Below are 21048 nucleotides of genomic sequence, written 5' to 3' on the forward strand. Positions count from 1 at the left end.
TTGAAAAGGCACATTTTTAGTTGTGTCAGCTGAATGATCAACAGTTATTTTGCAGCCGGTTGAACAGACTTCACACCTGTCGCTTACGCTTTGGTTTTTCACTTTTGTGAAAAATGAAATCCTTTTAGCTCTTCTGACATGTTAGTTAGACTGAAACACCGTTGAACACTTTTTAATTCGAAACAGATTTCGCGCAGCGTTTTCGGTTAGATTCATCTGTCGTCACATGCATTTCTGGCTTTCTGGAAAATATCATAAAAAACGCGTTTTTCGCTTTTTAAGAATAATGTTCTAAATAAGACCCGCCGCGTTCATGCTTCATTATGACCAGGTAGCCAGTTTAACCAATAAGGTCAAACCTAGCCAAATTAAATTTCAGAACTGCACTATTTCTGTGGACATTTGCTGCCTTTTTAATCATTGATCAGAATTTCGGTTCTCCGTGTTATTGCTTTGAGTTTGAAAAGATGATTTTGTTGGGTTGAGAGGCAAGAAAAAAAAAGTTGTCTCTAATAGCACAGGAACCAATTTGCCTTTCAAATATCCAGGTTTTGAGCGAACACTTGCAGCCTGCCTAGTGTGTAGTTGTATGCAGCAGGGCTGGAAAAGCCCAGAATCTGCGTGGCACGAAATGTCATGGTGAAGGCAGAGCCTGTCCTTGGTAACACTGAAATGCAAAACGTTTGGTTCAGAACAGTGCCGTATGCAAATGTTCAAACTTAGATTGAAGATCTGTGTGTCTAACCCTTCTCCACACACACACACACACACACACACACGTGTCTTTGTCTGTGTTTTAGACATAATCTGCTGTGAAAAAGCTCGTATGCAGTTAATGAAGATCTAAAGCTGAGTTTTGTATCGTATGTGTTCCACATCGGCCCTAACCCACCATCCTCTCTTATGAAATTTAGGGTCAGGATCTTTTTTGCGGTAGGAGGAGTCCCTAAATAAACAGACTCTGAACCTGGAATCCCTGGCTAATAAAGGCTTTGCCTAATCTGTTCTTAGTGCTCGTACCCAGCTTACCGTCACTATTCCCAGCCCGTGTTGTGGACCCAGGGCTGCTTACTGTTTATTTATACTCCTCAGCACACAGAGTATAGATAATATTCGTTTATGCCCTTATGACAATGAGCTCGTATTGTCCAAATCCTTAACTCGGGTGAGATGGAGTCAGCCGATCTCTAAACCCCTCCGCGTTTTTTTATTTTTTTATTTTAGCGTGGATAAGCGTGGCCGACTCGACTCTTCTGCATGAGCTGAAAATGGTTCTCCACTGTAAGTCTGCTGCGTCCCGCTAAGATCAACCCTGTTCAGTCATGCGTCATGATATCACATCTTTTTTTAACTGTCAGAGCTCACTCCTGAGGATATCATAATGATTGAAATGTTTGGGTTATGTCTTCATGCCAGAAGGAAGAGTGTCAGATTGTTAGCGCTAGACTTTTACCATAGTCTTCAGTCATTATTTCTTCTCAAATAACATTTGAAATCTCAAATTTAAATTGCGGTTAAAAAAAAAAAATGTACGCTCTTATGTTTTAATACAGGGGGGGTTTGAATTTAACTAAGTTTTAACTAATATTATCATATGTTTAATCACATGAGTTAGATATTTATCTTTTTTTATTGTATTTACAGGCCTAGTTTTAAATCTAAATTTTATCGTTTAAACTACTATTTAAATATTTTGGGTCAGATTTATTTATTTTAAAAAAATTGCTTATCACTCCTTTTTATTATTTTATTACAAGTCCACAAATTTGGAAGGAGTGGTTTTCAACATAGATAATAAAATGTTTTTGAGCACCAGATTAGAATATTACAATGATTTCTGAAGGATCATGTAACTGAACATGGCAGCTGGAAATAAAGTTTTGCCATTGCAGAAATAAATGAAGTTTAAAGTATATGAAAACACAGTGTATTATTGGGAACTCTTATTGCAGTTTTGGCTGTATTTATACTGTGTACATTTTTCACATCTATATTATATATCATATTATTAACACTGGGTATGAATATATGGACATTCTTATTGATTTTATACAATTCATCATATTTTTCCTTGAAATATACAGAAACTGGATTTCATTTTAATTTTAATAACTTGTACTAAATAGCAGGTTTTATTTAGGTTAAATTAATAAAATAAATTTTTAGCTGTGATTAAATTGACACATCTGATGCAGTAAAGCCACTCCCCTCGAATCTCTCGCTAAATTAAGAGTTTGCAGTGAAACAGTTTTATAGACAAAATTGCTTGGTAGCAAAATAGTCTTTTGCTGATAATTATTTATTCTGTTCATATTACATGAATATGATATTCAAATAATTAGGATAGTATGTGAACTGGCAAATTATAATAAACATTTAAATGATATAAATAGGTTTTAATATATAAAGCATACCGTTTTCTTTTGACTCATTTGCATAGTCAGATATTTTTTTTTCTGCTGCCCTGTCAAGCTTTTGCTGCTTATTCCCGCCTTTTGAATGCGTTTCAATGTACTGTATTTTTAATATTGATATCTCTTCATCTTTAGCGGAGAAGTGAATCAAACTGTTCCCAGTGACTGGATGTTTGCCACACTTTCAGGAGTTTAATCAGAACCTAATCCAAACCAGGTTGGATTTGTTTGGTCTTGTCGAGTCTAAATCTACTCTGAAACTTAGTCTGTTCAGCTAGTTTCATGCAACAGGCCGCAGGTGTCGGAAATCAGACAGAAATCGTATATATAAAAACATCGTCTGAAACCATGACACTTGTTTTAATGAGACATTGCCTCACTGTTTCAGTCTCCTTTTACAGATCCGCAACTGATTGGCTGTGGGATCCAGTGGCTTGATTTGAATCCCTAATGGTCGGGAGCTCAGACGTGATTTGCTCTGGCATTCTGGGCACGTTTAATAGAACCGCCAGATTAACGGGAGCATTGTCAAAGTCTGACTCGGTGCTCCTCGTGGTGCCGCCAGACAGCTGCTTGTTCCCTCCGAACGCGTTGCAGATGTCTTCACTTACGTGTCCCCAGCATCAGCAATCGCTCCGTAGTTTTAAAACCCTCTTTCCATAAAAATTAAGATCAACCCTGACTTCCTTTGAAACATATGGGCTCTCGCTTGCTATCGATCAAGCAGACATTCGGAGCCGGAGGCTGAGCAGCCAAAACACACTATGGCGGATGCATGCAAATGAGGTCGCGGTGGAAGCAGCAGCCTCAACCCTAGCTTTTGTGAAAGACTTGAGGGAAAAGACTGTGCCAGGGGTCTTTGCTGTTCACACGGCTTCCTGTTTTCTTCATGGTGTTTAAAAACTTCAGCCACGCTCCTCACTTCATTCAATAATGAACTCTTCAGAGGATACGGAGACGGAACAGATATTGACACGCTATACTCTTGATAAATCTACGCTCATTATCTTTAAAAACATCTGTTCACGTAATATAGAAGCTCTTATGTTTTCCGTCATCGAACATTTTCATTCCTATCATGTCTTGAGCTGCAGCCTTCTCTATGGCAACTTCTGCACTTTCTCCGAGGGATTTGGTGGAGTTAGATTACCCAGCAGTTCAGCGCAGGTGAGGGATTATTGCGCGACATCTCGGGATCCTTTCACGTCTGTGAAGGTTAAACCTGAGAGCTGAATCAATAGAATCCTCATGATACCATAACTTTTCTTATTAGCCTCAGCAGCGGCAAATGTCATGATGCTCCAGAGAGCAGCACAAACTAATAAAGAGCAGATCTGAAAATACACGTCTGCAACCTTTTTTTTTTTTTTTTTTTTTTCAAAGACGCATCCTTTGGAGTGAGAGTCACTGAGCAATGTGAAAATGTTTTGCACAAACATGTGCAATATATTCGAAACGATAGATGAAACGATACGTTATTACTTTGTTGATATGATTGACTCTTTTGTCTCTCTTTTTTATCTTTTTTTTTAATAGGTGAAACAAAGTGGGGTTAATCACGATGAAACTGGGATGAATTAAAAAGAAAACAGAGCAGAAAGTTACTCAAAAGTGACTAACATTATTCAAATAAATCCTTAAATTATGTGTCAGAGTTTCAACAAAAATATCAAGCAGCACATCAGTTTTCAACATTGATACCAATACTTTTCTCTATTTGAAGGATCATGTAACGTTAAAGTTTAAATTGAATTACTTTTATTCCGTTTTATCCAGTAAATGTACAATTTGTGAATATAAGAGACTTTCAAAAAGATAAAAAATCATTCTCACCCCAAACCCTTGAAATGTAGTGTATGTCTGTTTTACAGTATGTTAGATAATTAAATGATGCTTTACTGCGCTTTATCTGTCTTAGGGGGCCTGAAACACTTAGCATCTCCTCTTTTACACTACGACTGAAGCTTGTTTCCATACTTACAGCTGCCTTGCGGATGCTGTTAAAGTTGTGTGAATTGTCAGCTGATATTTTGCTCTTGTTGCACCTACAGCAGTGCCACTGCCTCCTCACCAGCGGCTGACAATAAAGGACCTATTTGTGGATGGCAAGCCAAATACCGAGCTACTAAAGAACCATTTGATCAAAGAGGGACGTGTGGAGGAGGACGCTGCGCTGCGCATCATAAACGAGGGTGCCAACATCCTAAGGCAGGAGAAGTGCATGCTAGAGGTGGAGGCACCAATCACTGGTAAGAAAGCAAGAACGTATCTTTAGTAGGGCTTGAGGGAGATGACCATCTGTCTAGATCGCAACGAACTTTGTTCTGACTTAGTCTTCGCCAAGGCAAAACCTAGTTCCTAAGAAAAAAATATTCCCCCTCAAAAAAGGTGTTTTTCCTCATGGAAACTTCATGCAATGTTTCAAATATTCATTATTACACTTCACTGGCATCAGCTTGTGTACCTTTAGCCAACAATAAAATAATAAATCGTAAAGCGATTGGTTTGGTTGATAAGTAACTATTCAAATAGGCCCATATTCCATCTGTGAAAGCAGTATTCGTCTGGCGCACGACGTTGGCATAGCTGTCGAGTTCTTTGCAGAGATTACCTGATTTGTGTTACAAACTGTCACGGTGGAGAATCAGCTGTGGAAAACTGACTCATATGGAGATCCGTGTCAGTGCCTTTGGTTCGTAATGACAGATACTGTCTGCAGATCAGTGGCGCGCAGCACAGGAAGCAGTCACAGATTCTGCCGTGGAATGTGGTCAGCGATGCTTCAGTGAACACTAGGAGGGATGTGCAGAAACTAATCAACTAAATGAAGGGCTGCATGAATGACAGGTCAACTATTTGCTCTAAAGAAAGACTTTTCGTCTGGTTTTGAGTGTAGCTGACCGCGATCGAGTGAAGCTACTTTTCCCGTCTAAATTTAACTTTATTAAAAAAATTGGGGAATGCGTGATACTCGTGATTTTTAATTGACCGTTTTGCATTTGGCAGCCATAAATGCATTTATAAATGTTATTTGTTATTTTAAAATCTTTTGTTTATTTTATCACCTTTACAGAATATTGTTTTTATTCTGTAAATAATGTCTACTTTTATGTACTATAATTCTACTTATTGGCCTAGACTCACTTGAAGTGATGGATTTCTAAAAAAATTTTTATAGTCCATTTTTAGCCATAACATGTAAAAATGTTTAGTTTTTAACGTTTAAATTTTAGTAGTTTTTGGTTTTTCATTATTCATGACAAATATAAATAAATTTGATAATTTAATTAACAAAAAATAATTAATAGGTTAGAAACTGGTTAACCTCAATAATTGGATGTTGGAAGACTAAGCCAACAATTTAGATCCATCCTTAGTCACTCTAGTTTGAGAAAAATACATAATTGTCAGTTGATTATGGGTTTTGCTTCTTTTATTTGATTGATAGAAGAAAGTGACAGAATTCATATAATAGACGTTTACAGATTACACGGGAGAATCTGTGTAGTATCTGCATGATCTTAAATTCAGCTGGTGCTTATCAGTGACAAACAGAGCTTGTTAAGCTTACTCAGTTATTTGATGAAGATGTTGTACTTCAAGGTTTAATTCTTGTGTGCGTCATGCCACGGTATTTAAGATGCAGATGAATTCGAGATCATCTGTCCTCTATAGATATTGCTGCCTTTGAGCATGAATTAATAGATGTCACAAACCCCTCTGGCTCTAGATACATTTTGTTTTATAAATGGATCCAGCCTCTGTATTTTCAGATATAGTGTCGTTGTTGCTAAGTGACAGAGCAGCCTTGTATATGTGGCCGTTGCTGGCTGCATGATGCAGGTAGGATGAATTTAAGTGAAGTGTTCGGTCTCTGCACAATCCAACACTTCCCTATGGCTTTTGTTTTGGAACGTGATGCGATACAGAAAACCTTTTGCTTACAATTGCCATTGATTTGAACATGAGGCCGGTTTAAGTACCACTCACTGAATGTGATGTTCAATGTTAAGCTATGATTTTGTTTCCCTTTCACCCTCAGTATGTGGTGACGTTCACGGACAGTTCTTCGATCTAATGAAGCTTTTTGAAGTTGGTGGTTCCCCCGACAACACGCGCTATCTCTTCCTGGGCGATTATGTAGACCGAGGATACTTCAGTATTGAGGTGAGTGCATGTTCTTCAACTGACGTAATCTAGAACAAGAGGTCAATACAAAATCTTTACCTGCAGAGATCTGATTCACTGGACACTGTAACACTTGTTTGTTTGCAGATTTTTGTACGTTCTCCAACTTTTGTCTGGCTAATTTACGAATTTGGCAACCAATAAGGCTGCATTTAAAATACATGGTTTAAGTGAACCATTAAAAAAAAAATCCCTATAGATCGGATGGGATCCTGTGAACGTGTAAGCAGGAGAAAAAGGCATCGGTTCTGATATTCTCAGATTGGTTTTAGGCCTCATTCACGTGTGATGATAAACCTCAGGTCAACTAGGCTAGTTTAGGACCCTATACTTTTAAAACACTGAATTTGGAACAAAGAAAACCTTTGAGTTTGACAAAAAAACATTTCATAGGGCCTTAAAAATTTACATTTTGTTAAACATTTATGAAATTGCTGTTAAATTGTGTAGACGTGCTTTTTTGGCTTAATACCACACATAATCACAAAAGAAAGGCAAAGCACATTATGCTATAATACCTAGAGTAAAGATTTGTTGGCCACATATCAGGTTTAGTCTTACAGTTTGTCATCTTTTCAATAGTTACAGCGGTTGCTCTGATAGAATAATATGTTCCGGTTTTCTTTGCCTTAATGTTGACTTAAAACACGAATAAGTGTTCTAAAAAAGAGCTGAGGTGTCTTAAATTCCAAAATGTTTAGAATCGACTTGCAAATGGACTTGATTTCTCAGTGTTGCGTTGGGTTTTTTAAAGGCTAAGTCATGGAGTTTGTAAGACTAATAGGCTAATCAATATTTTCGAATAGGATAATCAATCAGGCTTATGCTATTTGGCATGCAGTATTACAGAACAAACGTCTTTAACTTAAGTGAATAAAATACATATAATTACCAATATGTCGTTTTTCTCAATCCTTTTTGTGATTTTATTGGTTTTGATGAACGCGGACTTTCTAAATTTCACTCTTGAAAGAGACGGCGTTAAAGCGCAGGAGCTGTGGACGCTTTAGAACGAAGAACAGACTTTGTTAAGCTGTACGTTTGAATGACCTCTCTTCCTCAGTCTCTCATTTGGATGTGTCACTGGAGGACTTGTCTGAGTGGAGCTATTTGATAACCTGTCAGACACTGTACCCTTTCATAAGAGATGAGTCACAGAGCATTAAACATGGATCGCTCTGCTTGTCGCGGGCCCCCGCCGAATGACTGATGTCACTGACCGCTCACACTTTGATTCGGGTGTTGAGTTCATTAGTTGGACACTCTTGAGAGTCTTTCACACAGTGGCTCGCATACAGTTGTGCATTTTCAGCTAGGGTTGGTAGTTTTCAGTGACATGAACAGAGCTGAACTTTGTTCAGATGAGTCAGTCCTGAATAAAGTTGTGCTCTGCTAAACTGAGAATTAAATAACATTTCTAATTTATGTATTAGGGCTGGACAATATGACCTAGAATCCAAATCTTGATTAACTGAGCATTTTACCTCGATTTACGAATAATGAGAGATTCTTCTGTGTTGCTACCTGGATGGGGTCATGTGACTTCACATGCAGTAGCATGTTTTTAAGGGAAAGGCAGGATTGCCAATTCAGCCTGCTGCTGCTGGTTGATTTTAGTCGTTTCTTTTTTTTTTTTTTTTTTTAAGAAAGCTTTTAATGCAGTTTTGATGGAGAGGACACCTGAGAGAGGGAAAAACTCGTGATTGGGCTAGTTAGCAGTCATGCTTCATTTGCTTTTTGGACCTGAAAACCCTGGGGAAAGTGTTTAATAGGATTTAAAAAACTAAAATAATTGGCGTGAAAAAATTATGCTGGTTAGAGGTTCTGAATGTCGAAATTTGTTTGACCTTTTTTTTTTTTTATGTCATCCAACCCTATTAGTTTGTATTTTTAGTAAGGTGGAATTTATGAAATAAAAAAACACAAGAAATAGTATTGCCATTTTTAAAACGTATGACATTTTTCTTTTCAGGCATTGAAAAATATCTTAGTTCACTACACTTAACCAACTATTTCTTAAATATTGTTTTAGCTGTAATGTGGTTTACTGTGCTGAAAGTCTAACAGCGTGCTCTTAGAATTTCTATGAAATTCTTGAATAAGTCTGACAGTTCTGTGATTTAGCTCAAAACAAAGTTAAAACAAAAGAAGCAAATAATAAAACCAATATTAGATGACCCCACTGATTGGTTAATGGAGGACTAGTTGTTGTGGTATTAAAACAAAGCTGCATTTAAACTTTAAGAAAAAAACAAGTTCCTCTCGGTGTCTTTCTCTGTGTCATCTGCCATTCAGCAGTAATAGCCTTCGTTCAGGTCCTCTTCTCATGGCCACTATTACCTGCAATTTTCAGCTCATTATTCCTCCTGCGTAGGCTCCGGTCGCAGCTCTCGGTGCTGCTGCATCCCACCCCCCCTCTGCTCGCACCCTCCTCCGTGTCTATTATTTCACATGTCATTTAAATGCACACCTGTCGTCCTTGGTTACCTTGGTGTCCTGTTCTCCCCATACTGAGTGGTGTCTGGGATTTTTGCATGCAAATTAGATGGCAGGATTAAGATAAATGGATTTTAATGAGGCTGAAAAGAGTGTGCATGTACCCTGTACTGTACAGAAGATCGGGCGTCTCGAACGATCAGTGTATTGCCAAGGCTTTGTGTTGTTTCCTGCCAATGTGTGAATTTTAGATGTGTAAATGAACCAAACAAACCTGTTGTGTAGAATAATGTGATATTGGAAATAATTACCATGTGACCACTCACTCCCACTTTTTCAGTCCCTCATGCACCCAGTTGGCCATCTGTTGAGCACCAAACAGTGAAAGGACACTGATTGTGCCATAATCTTGCCATTGGGCATTGAAAACCTAGTCAGATTGCCATTAAATGCAATTTACTTTGTCAGTTTCTTTAATGACACATTTTACATTAAGGGAAGATTTACTAGAGTCTTTTGCTTTGAATTATGCTAGGAAACATTGGAAGAATACATTTAATTCATGTTATTTATTGTTTATATTATTATTTCTATACTTTGTAAAGTTTATATCATTGTATACAGATACTTAAATTATTATTATTATTGATGTTAAGACAATTTCAAAGGATTAGTCCCCCCTATTAAATAAATAAATAAAAAAAAAAAAAAAAAAATATATATATATATATATATATATATATATATATATATATATATATATATATATATTATTATTATTATTATTATTATTATTATTATTATTATTATTATTATTATTATATATTTTTTTTTTATTTATTTTTTTATTTACTTGCCCTCAGGCCATACAAGATGTGGATGAGTGCGTTTCATCATAGGAACAGATTTGGAGAGATTATGCATTACATCACTTGCTCACCAATAGATCCTCTGAAGTGGATGGGTGCTGTCAGAGTTCAGTCGGCTGATTATAATCAACACGACTCCAGTCCATCAGTTAACATTTTCTGAAGTAAAAAGCTGTATATTCGTAAGAAATGGCTCTATCAGTTTTTCTACTTCTACATCGTGAATGGCCTCAGGGTAGGCACGTTATCATTTTTTGGGTGAACCATTCCTTTTAAATCTTGGCGCTTTTGAGCTTTTGGACCTGACAAGATGTCAATTATTACAAATTTTCCTTTGCACAGTTATTTGAATAAAGACATTTTTTTAAAGCATCAATAAAACGCATTTAAACTGAATCTTATTCGCTGTTTATCGACGTAAAAGGCTGAGACCGGTCTTCCTTTTCCTCTCATAGCTGCGCCATTTAATGGTCAAGTGTCTTCAGGAGTGTAAGTTTCTCTTTCTCTCTTTTGTAGTGTGTGCTGTTCCTGTGGACACTGAAGATCAACCACCCCAACACCCTCTTCCTCCTCCGAGGCAACCATGAGTGTCGGCACCTCACAGAATACTTCACCTTCAAACAGGAATGTGAGTGCTGTGGGAATGAAGCATCTAGGAGTGCAGAGAGCTAAGTGATGTGTTGGCTCAAACCGTCCGCCAGCCTTTTCCTCGGCTTTCACTGATGTTCTCGCTTTGATGTCTGAAAAGCTGCATTTTCAGCCAGCTGTCATCAGCTAGCGCTTTCCTTTACCACGCGAACAGTATAACATTCCTCCCGCCGTTAAGGGTTCAGAATTGATTCGCCTTATTAGAGCGGCCTCTATTTTGCAGCGTTTCTTAAAGCATGTTTACTCGACATAACTGGTGCAGATTTTTATACTCGGCCAACTGCTTGTGGTGACTATAATTTTCATTTACCGCTTTGCCTATGGCTGATGTCACTTCTGTGCAGTTTCGTTGGAGTCGGAGGGTCAGGGTTGTCTCGCTTATCACGTTGTCTGAGGGAAATAGTAGTGCGAGTAATGTTTCAATGAATTGAATGACTTGTTTTTCTTAATGTGGGTTAAGGCAGCTGCTCATGCTGGGAAATGTATTATTACATCAAGTTTGGTTAGAACATATTTACCGTTTCAATCTCCCAGCATGCCAGAATCACACAATATGGTCACTGCCTGTTGGTGCCACTGCTGACAGTTTTGGATCAAATTTAGCAATCTTCCTAGTAGTTAAGCGTTTCTGACGATGATAAGAAAAAAAAAAGCTAAGATGCAGTTAAAAATATTTCCAGGTTTGCTATGATAATAATTATCGTCATTCTTGTTGTTCTTGCCAAAAGAAACATCTGAAACAAAATAAATGTTATAAGTATATCTGTGGAAGTACACTGCTGGTGTTTATGACTTAAATAAATTTTTTTTCAGATGTTAAACCATGCGTTCCGCTGAAAACTGCAGGGAGCCTTGAAGCTTCATGTTTGCTAATAAGCGCGTTGCATTTTTGGAAGATGTTCTGCGCACATATTTTCCCCGGAATGCATGTTATAATCAAGCCAAAGTCATTCAGAGATGGAGCTATAGACAGCAATAATTATGAAGTTAGTTGTTCCGAGATACGAAAAAACGATCGTGAGATGCTAACATGTAAAATAACACTTTACTGCGAATTGTGTAGCATATTTAATTGATCAAACTACAGGCCTTGTGGTTCTGTTTATTTTTAGATTTAGTAATACTTGCCTATTTTTTGTGTTTCCCGTGTCATTTGTAACCAGGGCTTGACATTAACTCTCACCAGTCACTGGCCACATTTACATGAAACGGTACACTTTTCTTGTAACTCGTATTTGAAAGATTTGGTGCACTGTTTACATGAGACGTCATTTAATCTGATATGGTGTTTACATGCCTTTGCTTATAGTTTTGGGACATGCTATAAGAAGCCTAACGATAAAAAAGACCTAAGAATAACAGAGTATATGAATCATACAACATTTTGTATGGTTTTTCCTAAAATACAATTAAATAGATTTCCAGTTTTTTGGTCTTTTTAAAAGGTATTTTTCCCCCTAACCATTTTAAATGCATACATCATCTTTCATATCAAATTCTTACATTTTATTATGAATTTCATTTAATATAAGAAGACACTTTTGAGCTGTTACCAATCAGTATTAACAAGAGCAATCTTTCCATTCCAGAAGAAACACAAGCAGCTGTAGTGGCATTTAGATTACTCAGGTGCTTTAATGAAGCTGAAATGTAGCATGAATTCATTTACACTGCAAAATTATAAGAGTTGTCCGAATATGAAATATTGGCGACAAAATTCATAGTAAAGGTACTTTTTACTTTTATTAAAAGTAACCACCAGTAGGTGCCAGCAAGCCATAAGTCTCAGTGAGTGAGTCATTAAGGCAATTAATTCGTTCAAATGGCTGATTCATTCAAGAAGTGCCTGTCTTTGTGAATAGACCACTGAATTATTGACTCGTTCTGAAACGCTGATTCATTCAGTAACAAAATACTGGTGTGTGTTGCTCTGAGATGCCCAATCATTATTTAAAACTTTCTTGTGTGCAGTTGCATTCATTTGTTTTGAGTGTGAGCCTCAACTCGCGTGACCTGTCAGTATTATCCATTATCGATTGCCAAACGACACCAAGTAATCGTAGGCATTCTCACCCAAATTTTTGTGCTTCCCTAATTAGAGGTTTTTAATCAGATTAGCTATCCAGTGAGGGGGAAAAAAGTTTTACCTGCTCCTTCAAAAACTCTATTTGTCCCATAGAAGCATTAATGTTGAGCCTGCCCTAGTTGCTAGTGGGTGTGACCTTGTTACCTGCCACAGCTAAAATCCATCCCCATTTGGCGGGTTGGCGAGTGTTAATGTCAAGCACAGCGTGTAACATATATATACACACACACACCACTCTCTCTCTCTCTCTCTCTATATATATATATATATATATACGTATGTGAGCTTAATAAGACTAGATTTTTTTTGCAAAAGTGCAGTCTGTTCATTTTCCTATAACGTTGTGTTCAGCTAACAGTATTTGTTTCATCTGCATATTTCCAGGGGGATGTCAACAGACTCTGAAAATTTGATACTTTTAGGAACTTAAAGGGAAACTTCACCCAAAAATGTAAATGTAAATAGTTTACTCACCCTCAAGCTATCCTCGGTGTAGACTATATGACTGACTTATTTCAGACGAATGCAGTCAGAGTTATATTAGTTTTATAATGACAGTTAATGGGTGTTGAAATATAAAAACCCAAAAAAAGCTCATCCTTCCTCTGTCATAAAATTACTCCACACAGGTCCATTGGGTGAATGAAGGCCTTCTGAAGCAAAGTTATAATTTTGAGAAAAATATCTATACATTCACCTAGTATAGCTCGCGGGTGAGTAAATCATGGGGTAATTTTCATTTTTGGGTTCACTGTCCCTTTAAGACTTGTTCCTCACAGTCTGTAATGGGCCTCTACTCTCTCTAAGATCTATAGCAGCCTTCTTAAGACTGAAAGAATATTCCCAGTGCTGTGTGAGAGTTCATAAACAGGCACTGTCTTTGTTTTACGGCCTTTACGTGCTCTGTTTTCTGCAAACAGCACTTTGTCCCTCTGAGAATACAGGCTCACAGACAGCTCTATTAGAGTAAGGTTTGTATAGCTGCCAGAAAGTGTCCAGGTGTGAGTTATTAATATGCTGCATAGTGAAGTGGATGGGGCTCATCTGGCTCACAAAGAGACAAACCCGATGGGCCGTTGTACAATATACGCAGCATTACCTCTCCTGATTTATGAGAGAGTCTTTTCTTTCTGAAGCCTCTCATTAGCATTCTTTTTCAATAATTTATTTAAAACCTTCATTTAATGCAGCATGACCAGCCAGGATAGAGACGCAAGAAGCTGTTTAGCTTCCTTTCTGGCTTGGGTTTATTCATGCTCCTGTTGCTTACAAATACTGAGGCGTATTTGTTGTCCCAAAGAATATCTCTACACAGGGATTTCTTCTCTCTCGTCTGATGTGGTCGAACCGGTTTGCATCCACTGAGCCCAGAACCCATCTGCCAGGAGGTTATTACAGGATTTCTAAAGCCACTGCTAGGAGATCACATGACCAACTTGGACTTATTTTGAGCCGTTGACACCTGAAGCGTCCATACTCTTCTGCCCCTTTTTTTTATATTAACAGTAGTCATATGGAATATATCTGGTAGCGCGCTAAAATTAGCTAGTGTTACATTTTGTTTCATTTATAGGTTTGTAATTAGTCAAATACAGAGTTTCGTATGTATAGCTGCAAAATGTAATACCTGTATGTGCTAGTATGGGTGTGAAATTGCTTGCTAATCTTTTATTCAGATAACTTTATTCAGGTTTTCGAGTAACACCATGACTACTCGTTTGAAAAAGCATGTTTCGGCGTGCTAATTTTTGGAAATAATAATTCTAAAATAATGTGCTGATTGTGATGATGCCACAAGCCATGACAGTAAAATGTAATATAGTTTAAATTTGTATAAGATGCATATAGATGGGCTTTAGAGTGCTTATTGTGACCCACCTAAGACTTGGGTTTATATTTCTATGTAATTTCGTAATTATTTTTTTTTTGTTAAAGTGTACTGAATGTACTGAGAACATTTGTGGTAAGCTAAAATATGCTTTAAATTCAGTTTGAAACTTTTTTTTTTTTTTTTTTTTTTTTTTTATATTTAGGCACATTTAAAATAGGTGGTATTGAATGCACACGGTCTAAAGCAATATTTTATTGTTAACATAATATATTCATGCCATTTAATATCATCTGGATGTACAGTTTTTATTTGTACTTTGTGTACTTCATATGTACTCCATTTTTTTTTTTTTTTCACTACAAAAAGCATGTTCAGTACTTTTTTTTTCCACAAGGTTATCATTGCCAGGTGTATCGTCTTCTCTAATGTAATAGCACTGTATACTATAGCGTATTACATTATATTATAGTATATTACGCTTTTGCTTCTTGGTAAAATTCAAATTACATTTAAATGAAGGTTCTTTTGAAGGTCTGATTAAATCCCTGATTTTGGTTTTGTATGGGTCAGTGGTACTAGTCTATTGTGCTTGAAATGAGCACTGTTTGCTATTAAGCTCATACAATAGCATTGCTATTGTGCTCCACATGAAAAAAAGATGGAGGTGGTTTCATGGCTGAATGTTCAGTGGAAGCCCAAGTGCTCTCCATGAGACCTCACTCGAGGGGCGAATGTGTAATACGGTTTGGTGAATAACCCAGCTGTATTTAGTGGAAACCAGAAGACAAGACTAATGAGACTACTTCAGTCCAGATACTAAAGTATTAATAAGCTTAATCAGCAGCTGAATTAAGGATTCACATTGCACTAATTAGGCTCATTTGAATTGAATTGAACAGTCCCTGCTGCTTTTGTGTCTGCTTAGTGGCAGGTTTTGTCACTTTAGGTATAGTTATTACTGTCTGCCTGCAAACAGTCACGCTGGTTGTGACATCACAGAATATTATTTTGTACAAATAAAATTATGTTGATTGTTTCTCTTACTGGTGTACTGATTTAAAGAGCAGGTCTATTTCAGCAGGTCTATTTTTTTTAATATTTAAGTCCTGATAAATTATATCAAGTCCTTATTTGATAAAATCATTAATAGCATTCATTTTTAGCGAGCAATGTACTGAAATATATTTAAAATACCGCTGCAAATTCGTCGTTGTGGGTGCAGTAAAATGTTTTTGAAAGAAATTAATTTTGAAGTTTATAACAGTACAGTTCTAGAAAAACATAATGGATTCTACAAACTTTTTTTTTTTTTTTTTTTTTTTAAAGCAGCACAAATGATTACAAAATCGAAGAAGAAAAAAACTACCAAAAAAAGTTTTACTGTATTTTTACTATATTTTTAGATAAATAACCGTTTTGAGCATAATATTTAAAAAAAGAAAATAGAATTACGTCCGGAAATAAAAATTGAATCATTTTGTTTTTGAACTGAAGCGAACTGAACAATATTCATACTTTTAATTGGATATATTGAGACACATCCTTTTCGTTATCATAAGTTATTTCATAAAGTGGTTTGGACAAAATCGACCTTGGCAATAAGTGGTGGAGATACGTAATGTCCCAGCTGTCATAAATAGCCTACAATCTATTCCTGTATTCAGTTAATCAATTATTTGTTCAAATATCAAGGTCAACAAAATGGTACTGAATGAGTGATATACTGCTTTATAAGTGACTTTGTGATTTGTTGTTGTGTTATTGATTGCTTCAAGTTCAAGCTATTTATCGCTTGTTATTATTTACTTCATGAAATAGATGCAACAGTGCAGCCCAATGAATCATATCTAATCTTCAAGGAGAAATGAGCCTGTCTGGGGTTTTCTTGACTTCAGAGCTCCGTACTCTAATTGTCTGTCTTTTGTTTCCTCACAGGTAAAATAAAGTATTCAGAGAGGGTTTATGACGCATGCATGGAGGCCTTCGACTGCTTACCTCTTGCAGCTCTTCTAAATCAGCAGTTCCTCTGCGTTCACGGGGGCCTCTCACCAGAAATCAACTGCTTAGATGACATTAGAAAAGTAAGCGTCTCGTGTCCTGTCCTTTTCCTTGCATCCTTTTTTATTATAAAACAAGATGTATTCATGCCTCTTTCTTTCTTGCACTGTATTTTGCAGTTAGACAGGTTTAAGGAGCCCCCGGCGTTCGGGCCTATGTGTGATTTGATCTGGGCCGACCCAGGAGAGGACTACGGCAGTGAGAAGACGGCAGAGCACTTTAACCACAACTCAGTCAGAGGCTGCTCCTATTTCTTCAGGTAACCCTCCATTTTTGAAGAAAGCATAAATCTATTCTTCAATCTATATCTTTATATAACAAAAGAAATCTACATTTGTAATTCAAATCAACCACCAGGACAGAAAGATGGGGTCAGTTTTACTAAACAGGGCAAATTTGCGCAAGAGTGAAATTCCAAAGAGCCAAAATTTTTGCAGTGATTTACTAACTATGTGCAAATTAAGGAACACATCTCATTCGCATATCGACCATTTTAAATGAATGCAGTTGCAATTTTGCAATTAAAGAAATAAATTACCCACAGTACGTTGGAAAGAATCGGACGCCAAAAAATGCTAGACGTTGCAAGAGGTTTGGATAGACCTGGTATTGCGTGACTCCTAGTTGAGGGTTCCAGGTAGTCTTTTATATCCTAAAGCGAATTAAATAAATCCATAAAAATTCCAAAAAAAAAAAATCCTCTTCCTTCTCTCTCATTTCTGCCGTACTTCCTAATATCAACAAATTGCAAAGAGAAACATCTACAAATGCTTATTCAGTAAGGTCAGACGTAAAAAGAATGTCCATGCCTATTCACAGCTAATTCTTTGTACTGATGGGTTTTACTAAAGACGCACAGACAATTGTAAGGGAAAAAGGTGGTTTGTAGTTTGTAGTTCATTGGTTGAATTTAGCTTATTTTGTAAACTATTTATGTAATGTTTGCAAAAGAATCGGTTGCATATTAGAGGAAAGAAGCTGGTTGGAATGTCTTTTTTCTTAATTTTTTTTTATTTTTTTTGCACTTAATTGTCTGAGTCATTCGGGCATCTGTGAGCTGGTGCGGAAATCCTGTCTGATTTGCAGCGACTCCTGGAAATAACCTGATCTGTGTCACCCAGCTGGTTTCGTTCTGGGTGTATATAGAAGTGTGTTTGCTCACTGTTTGCTTGTCCAGCTGGCATTTGTTTGTACCACGCCAACTGAATGTTAACAAAGTGCAGGTGGTGGTCTAATAGCTTGAGACTTTACTGTACGTGGACTTAAAGAGAACCCCAAAGAGCTGTATTCAGAACCATCCGGTACGTTGGCTCATCTTTGGTTCAGTGTGGGCAAGAGGGCTTGAGATGTTTAAAGGGCTGCATTCTTTCATTATGAGACCCTCAGACGTTTTTCTTTCCCTTGTTTGACAGTTATGCAGCAGTTTGTGACTTTCTGACAAACAACAACCTGTTGTCAGTAATCAGAGCGCATGAAGCACAAGACGCAGGGTAAGTATTGATTGTGATTCGTTGATGATGGTGACACCTGAAAAAGCTAAAGCTTTTGCTAGTTTTATCTTGTCGTGTCTTTCGGTGTCTGCCAGTTAAAAAAATATATACCATCTGCAACCATGGATTATTGGATCATTAGTCACTGAATTTGACAAGAGTACATTATCTAACAATGACAGAGAGCGCTTCGTTTATTGATCTATGCCAGATGGTCTGTTGGCACGCCGAGCTAATCTACAGATTTTGTGTTTCACAGGTACAGGATGTACAGGAAAAGTCAGACAACAGGCTTCCCTTCGTTAATTACCATTTTCTCAGCACCAAATTACCTAGACGTCTATAACAATAAAGGTATGTTGGTTTATCTTAAAGCATGTTGGTCTTGCATTTCGCGCTTTTCTGTTCAGACCCTGAAAATAGAAAAACTTGCATCATTGTTACTTTGGAATCTTAACTCGTTTTGATAAAGCATTACGAGTGACGCAGGTGAATTCGATCGCACGTTCTCATCTAACAAGAATGAGATTTTCTTTACTTATTTAAATAATTTTACAATAGACTTCTGATTTCATATGTTTATTGTTGGAGCCTCTAATTTGGATCGCTGATGGATAATGTAACAATCGCCAGCTGTGCAAAAAAAATATACCCGGCATATCTGTTGTAATTATTACCATATTCTGAGTAAAGTGTTTAGAAATCTAGAATGGGATAGTATTGAACCCGTGTGGCAGCCTATCATGTTGCTTTCCCTTTTTTTTGTTGGTTTTCATGAATGTGTCGTTTTTTTCCTCCTCAGCGGCTGTGCTGAAATATGAAAACAATGTCATGAACATTAGACAGTTTAACTGCTCTCCTCACCCGTACTGGTTACCCAACTTCATGGATGTGTTTACGTGGTCGCTGCCCTTCGTGGGCGAGAAAGGTAAGCTGTCAAAAGCAAGGGTTGGGATTTTTAGGAATTGTGAGACTGAGGTGAAGCAAGAATGACCTTGCTGATGATGTCTTTGCTGGCTGACTGTGTCCTCTCAGTGGGAAGAATACAGGAAAAAAAAAACATCATTAAAACCTCATTCTATTTGTGCCAGCGTGTTCAAGGGCACTTTTTACAAAATCGGAGACTTGCTCTTTACAGGGGCGTAAGCCACAAATATTTAGATTTAAATTCTGAAGAACTACATAGATCTGATGTAAAATAGCAGCTTATATTGCAGCTCTGACATGGAAGTTTCACTTTTCACAGTGACTGAGATGTTGGTGAATGTCCTGAACATCTGCTCTGATGATGAACTCATGTCAGAGGGAGATGACTTGTGTGAAGGTAAGGGTTTTCTTGTACACTCGTGTATTACACAATTGAGATTAATTAAAGTTTGGTAAGCTGACAGCTGGCTTTTGTGCTGATTTCCTCTTGCTTCGTGTTCAGTGACATAATTTAATGCAGAACAGCTTGAATGTGCTTGCTTAGCGTGTGTGTGTGTGTGTGTGTGAGCGTATGTCTGCCTGGTCATCATCGGCATAGACAGCAGGTCCTCAAGTGTCCAACTGTCATTCTAGCTGTCTAAGATGCTTTCCCTGGAGGTCTAATGTCTGCTTATGTTGTCCCATGATGCTTCCTGCTTAGACGGTCTGTTGTGGAGAGTATAATTCAGATGATGGTGCACTCATATAAAAAGAGTAGTATTGCAAAATATATTACCTGTTCTGGTGGAATTAGTCAGAAGTTGCAACATTCTAATTATTAAAAATAATTAATTATTTTTATAATTAAAAATAAATATTTCTATAAATAAATATTATTCTTTATATATATATATATATATATATATATATATATATATATATATATATATAATATTATTATTATTATTATTATTATTTTTATTTTATTTATTTTTTTTTTTTTTTTTTTAAAGCTAATTTCAAAGAACAGACATTAAAAACTAATCTCCCAAAGTTTCTTAGTCCAGATAATAGAGTAAAGGTATTTAAATGACTCTTAAAATTGTCTTAAAGTTTTACAAAATTTGCTGGAAATGGATGCTTTTTTCAGCTCTTCACGTCAGCACTGTTGGATACGTTACTTTCAAAACGTAATTAATTACAATTGCTAATTTCATCATCAATATTGCATTTAAATTACTTTACTACTCTGTAATTTAGTTACTCAATAAGTAATGTAATTATTCAAATATTCTTTTGAGGTCAATTCTGGCTTACTCCTCCTCCTTTCAAAAACAATGAAAATTAGATTTATCTTATTTTTTTTTTTCATTTTTAGGTAAGGCCGCTTGCGCGCAGGTGACTGCCTATAATAAGCTCAGCTATGGGAAAGACTTTACCTCCCTTGCGTTTGAATGGATTACATAATTTTAGATAATATTATTTTTCGATTTGAATTTGTTGACTTAAAAGCAGGCACTTAGCTTTCAGATAGGCTACAAAAGACTACCTCACTTTCATATGGATTTTAGTAAATCTTTGTAAAAGGGACATTTTCATGACATCAAACATTTATTCAAATAAATACTTGGAAAAATAATTTGCCTGCTTTAATAGCGCATGTATATAACTTGGGTCAAATTATGCTGTAAAATCCCTTTAAATGCAATCAATTTTGATTTAGATAGAAATTTGTAAAGTTTTTGTTCCTGTTTCTTTGCTAAAATCTGTCAATTGGAAAATGAGGGCAGATGACCATAATCTTAAACCATTCAAGATATGACTTGTACTAGGATATAATTTTAAAGCTTATGGTCTTTTTCCATTGTTACTAAAACCTCAGTTTTGAAATTTGGGTCACTATGACTCATTTTGCTGGATCGGGTCACACATTATTGCAATTTAAACGTAAATTTATTGCAATTTTTCTTTTCTTTTCTTTTTTTTGTTAAATGCACTGGATCGACTATGTAGGATTATGGTTTTGCCCTGTGTAATTATTGAACAGGAAACCGATCTGCTTAAACAATTAGAGCAAAGGCGTGACACTCTTCTGCAAATACTCTCAAGCCCACGCAAGGCT

The 21048-nt window shown here is 36.6% G+C and overlaps 1 protein-coding gene across 4 annotated transcripts in view; it reads left to right on the forward strand.

Moving 5' to 3' along the window:
• Nucleotides 1-21048, forward strand: part of ppp3cca (protein phosphatase 3, catalytic subunit, gamma isozyme, a) — a 30458-nt gene that overhangs the window by 1861 nt on the left and 7549 nt on the right. For all 4 annotated transcript variants that reach the window (XM_043240253.1, XM_043240255.1, XM_043240254.1 and 1 more), the window contains exons 2-10: nt 4466-4663; nt 6457-6581; nt 10424-10535; nt 16408-16553; nt 16650-16789; nt 17943-18020; nt 18280-18374; nt 18823-18948; nt 19267-19344. In XM_043240253.1, the coding sequence (XP_043096188.1) occupies nt 4466-4663; nt 6457-6581; nt 10424-10535; nt 16408-16553; nt 16650-16789; nt 17943-18020; nt 18280-18374; nt 18823-18948; nt 19267-19344 (1098 nt within the window). The remainder of the gene's footprint in view (nt 1-4465; nt 4664-6456; nt 6582-10423; nt 10536-16407; nt 16554-16649; nt 16790-17942; nt 18021-18279; nt 18375-18822; nt 18949-19266; nt 19345-21048) is intronic.

This window comes from Puntigrus tetrazona, chromosome 5 (assembly GCF_018831695.1).
Source record: "Puntigrus tetrazona isolate hp1 chromosome 5, ASM1883169v1, whole genome shotgun sequence".
Taxonomy (NCBI): Eukaryota; Metazoa; Chordata; class Actinopteri; order Cypriniformes; family Cyprinidae; genus Puntigrus; species Puntigrus tetrazona.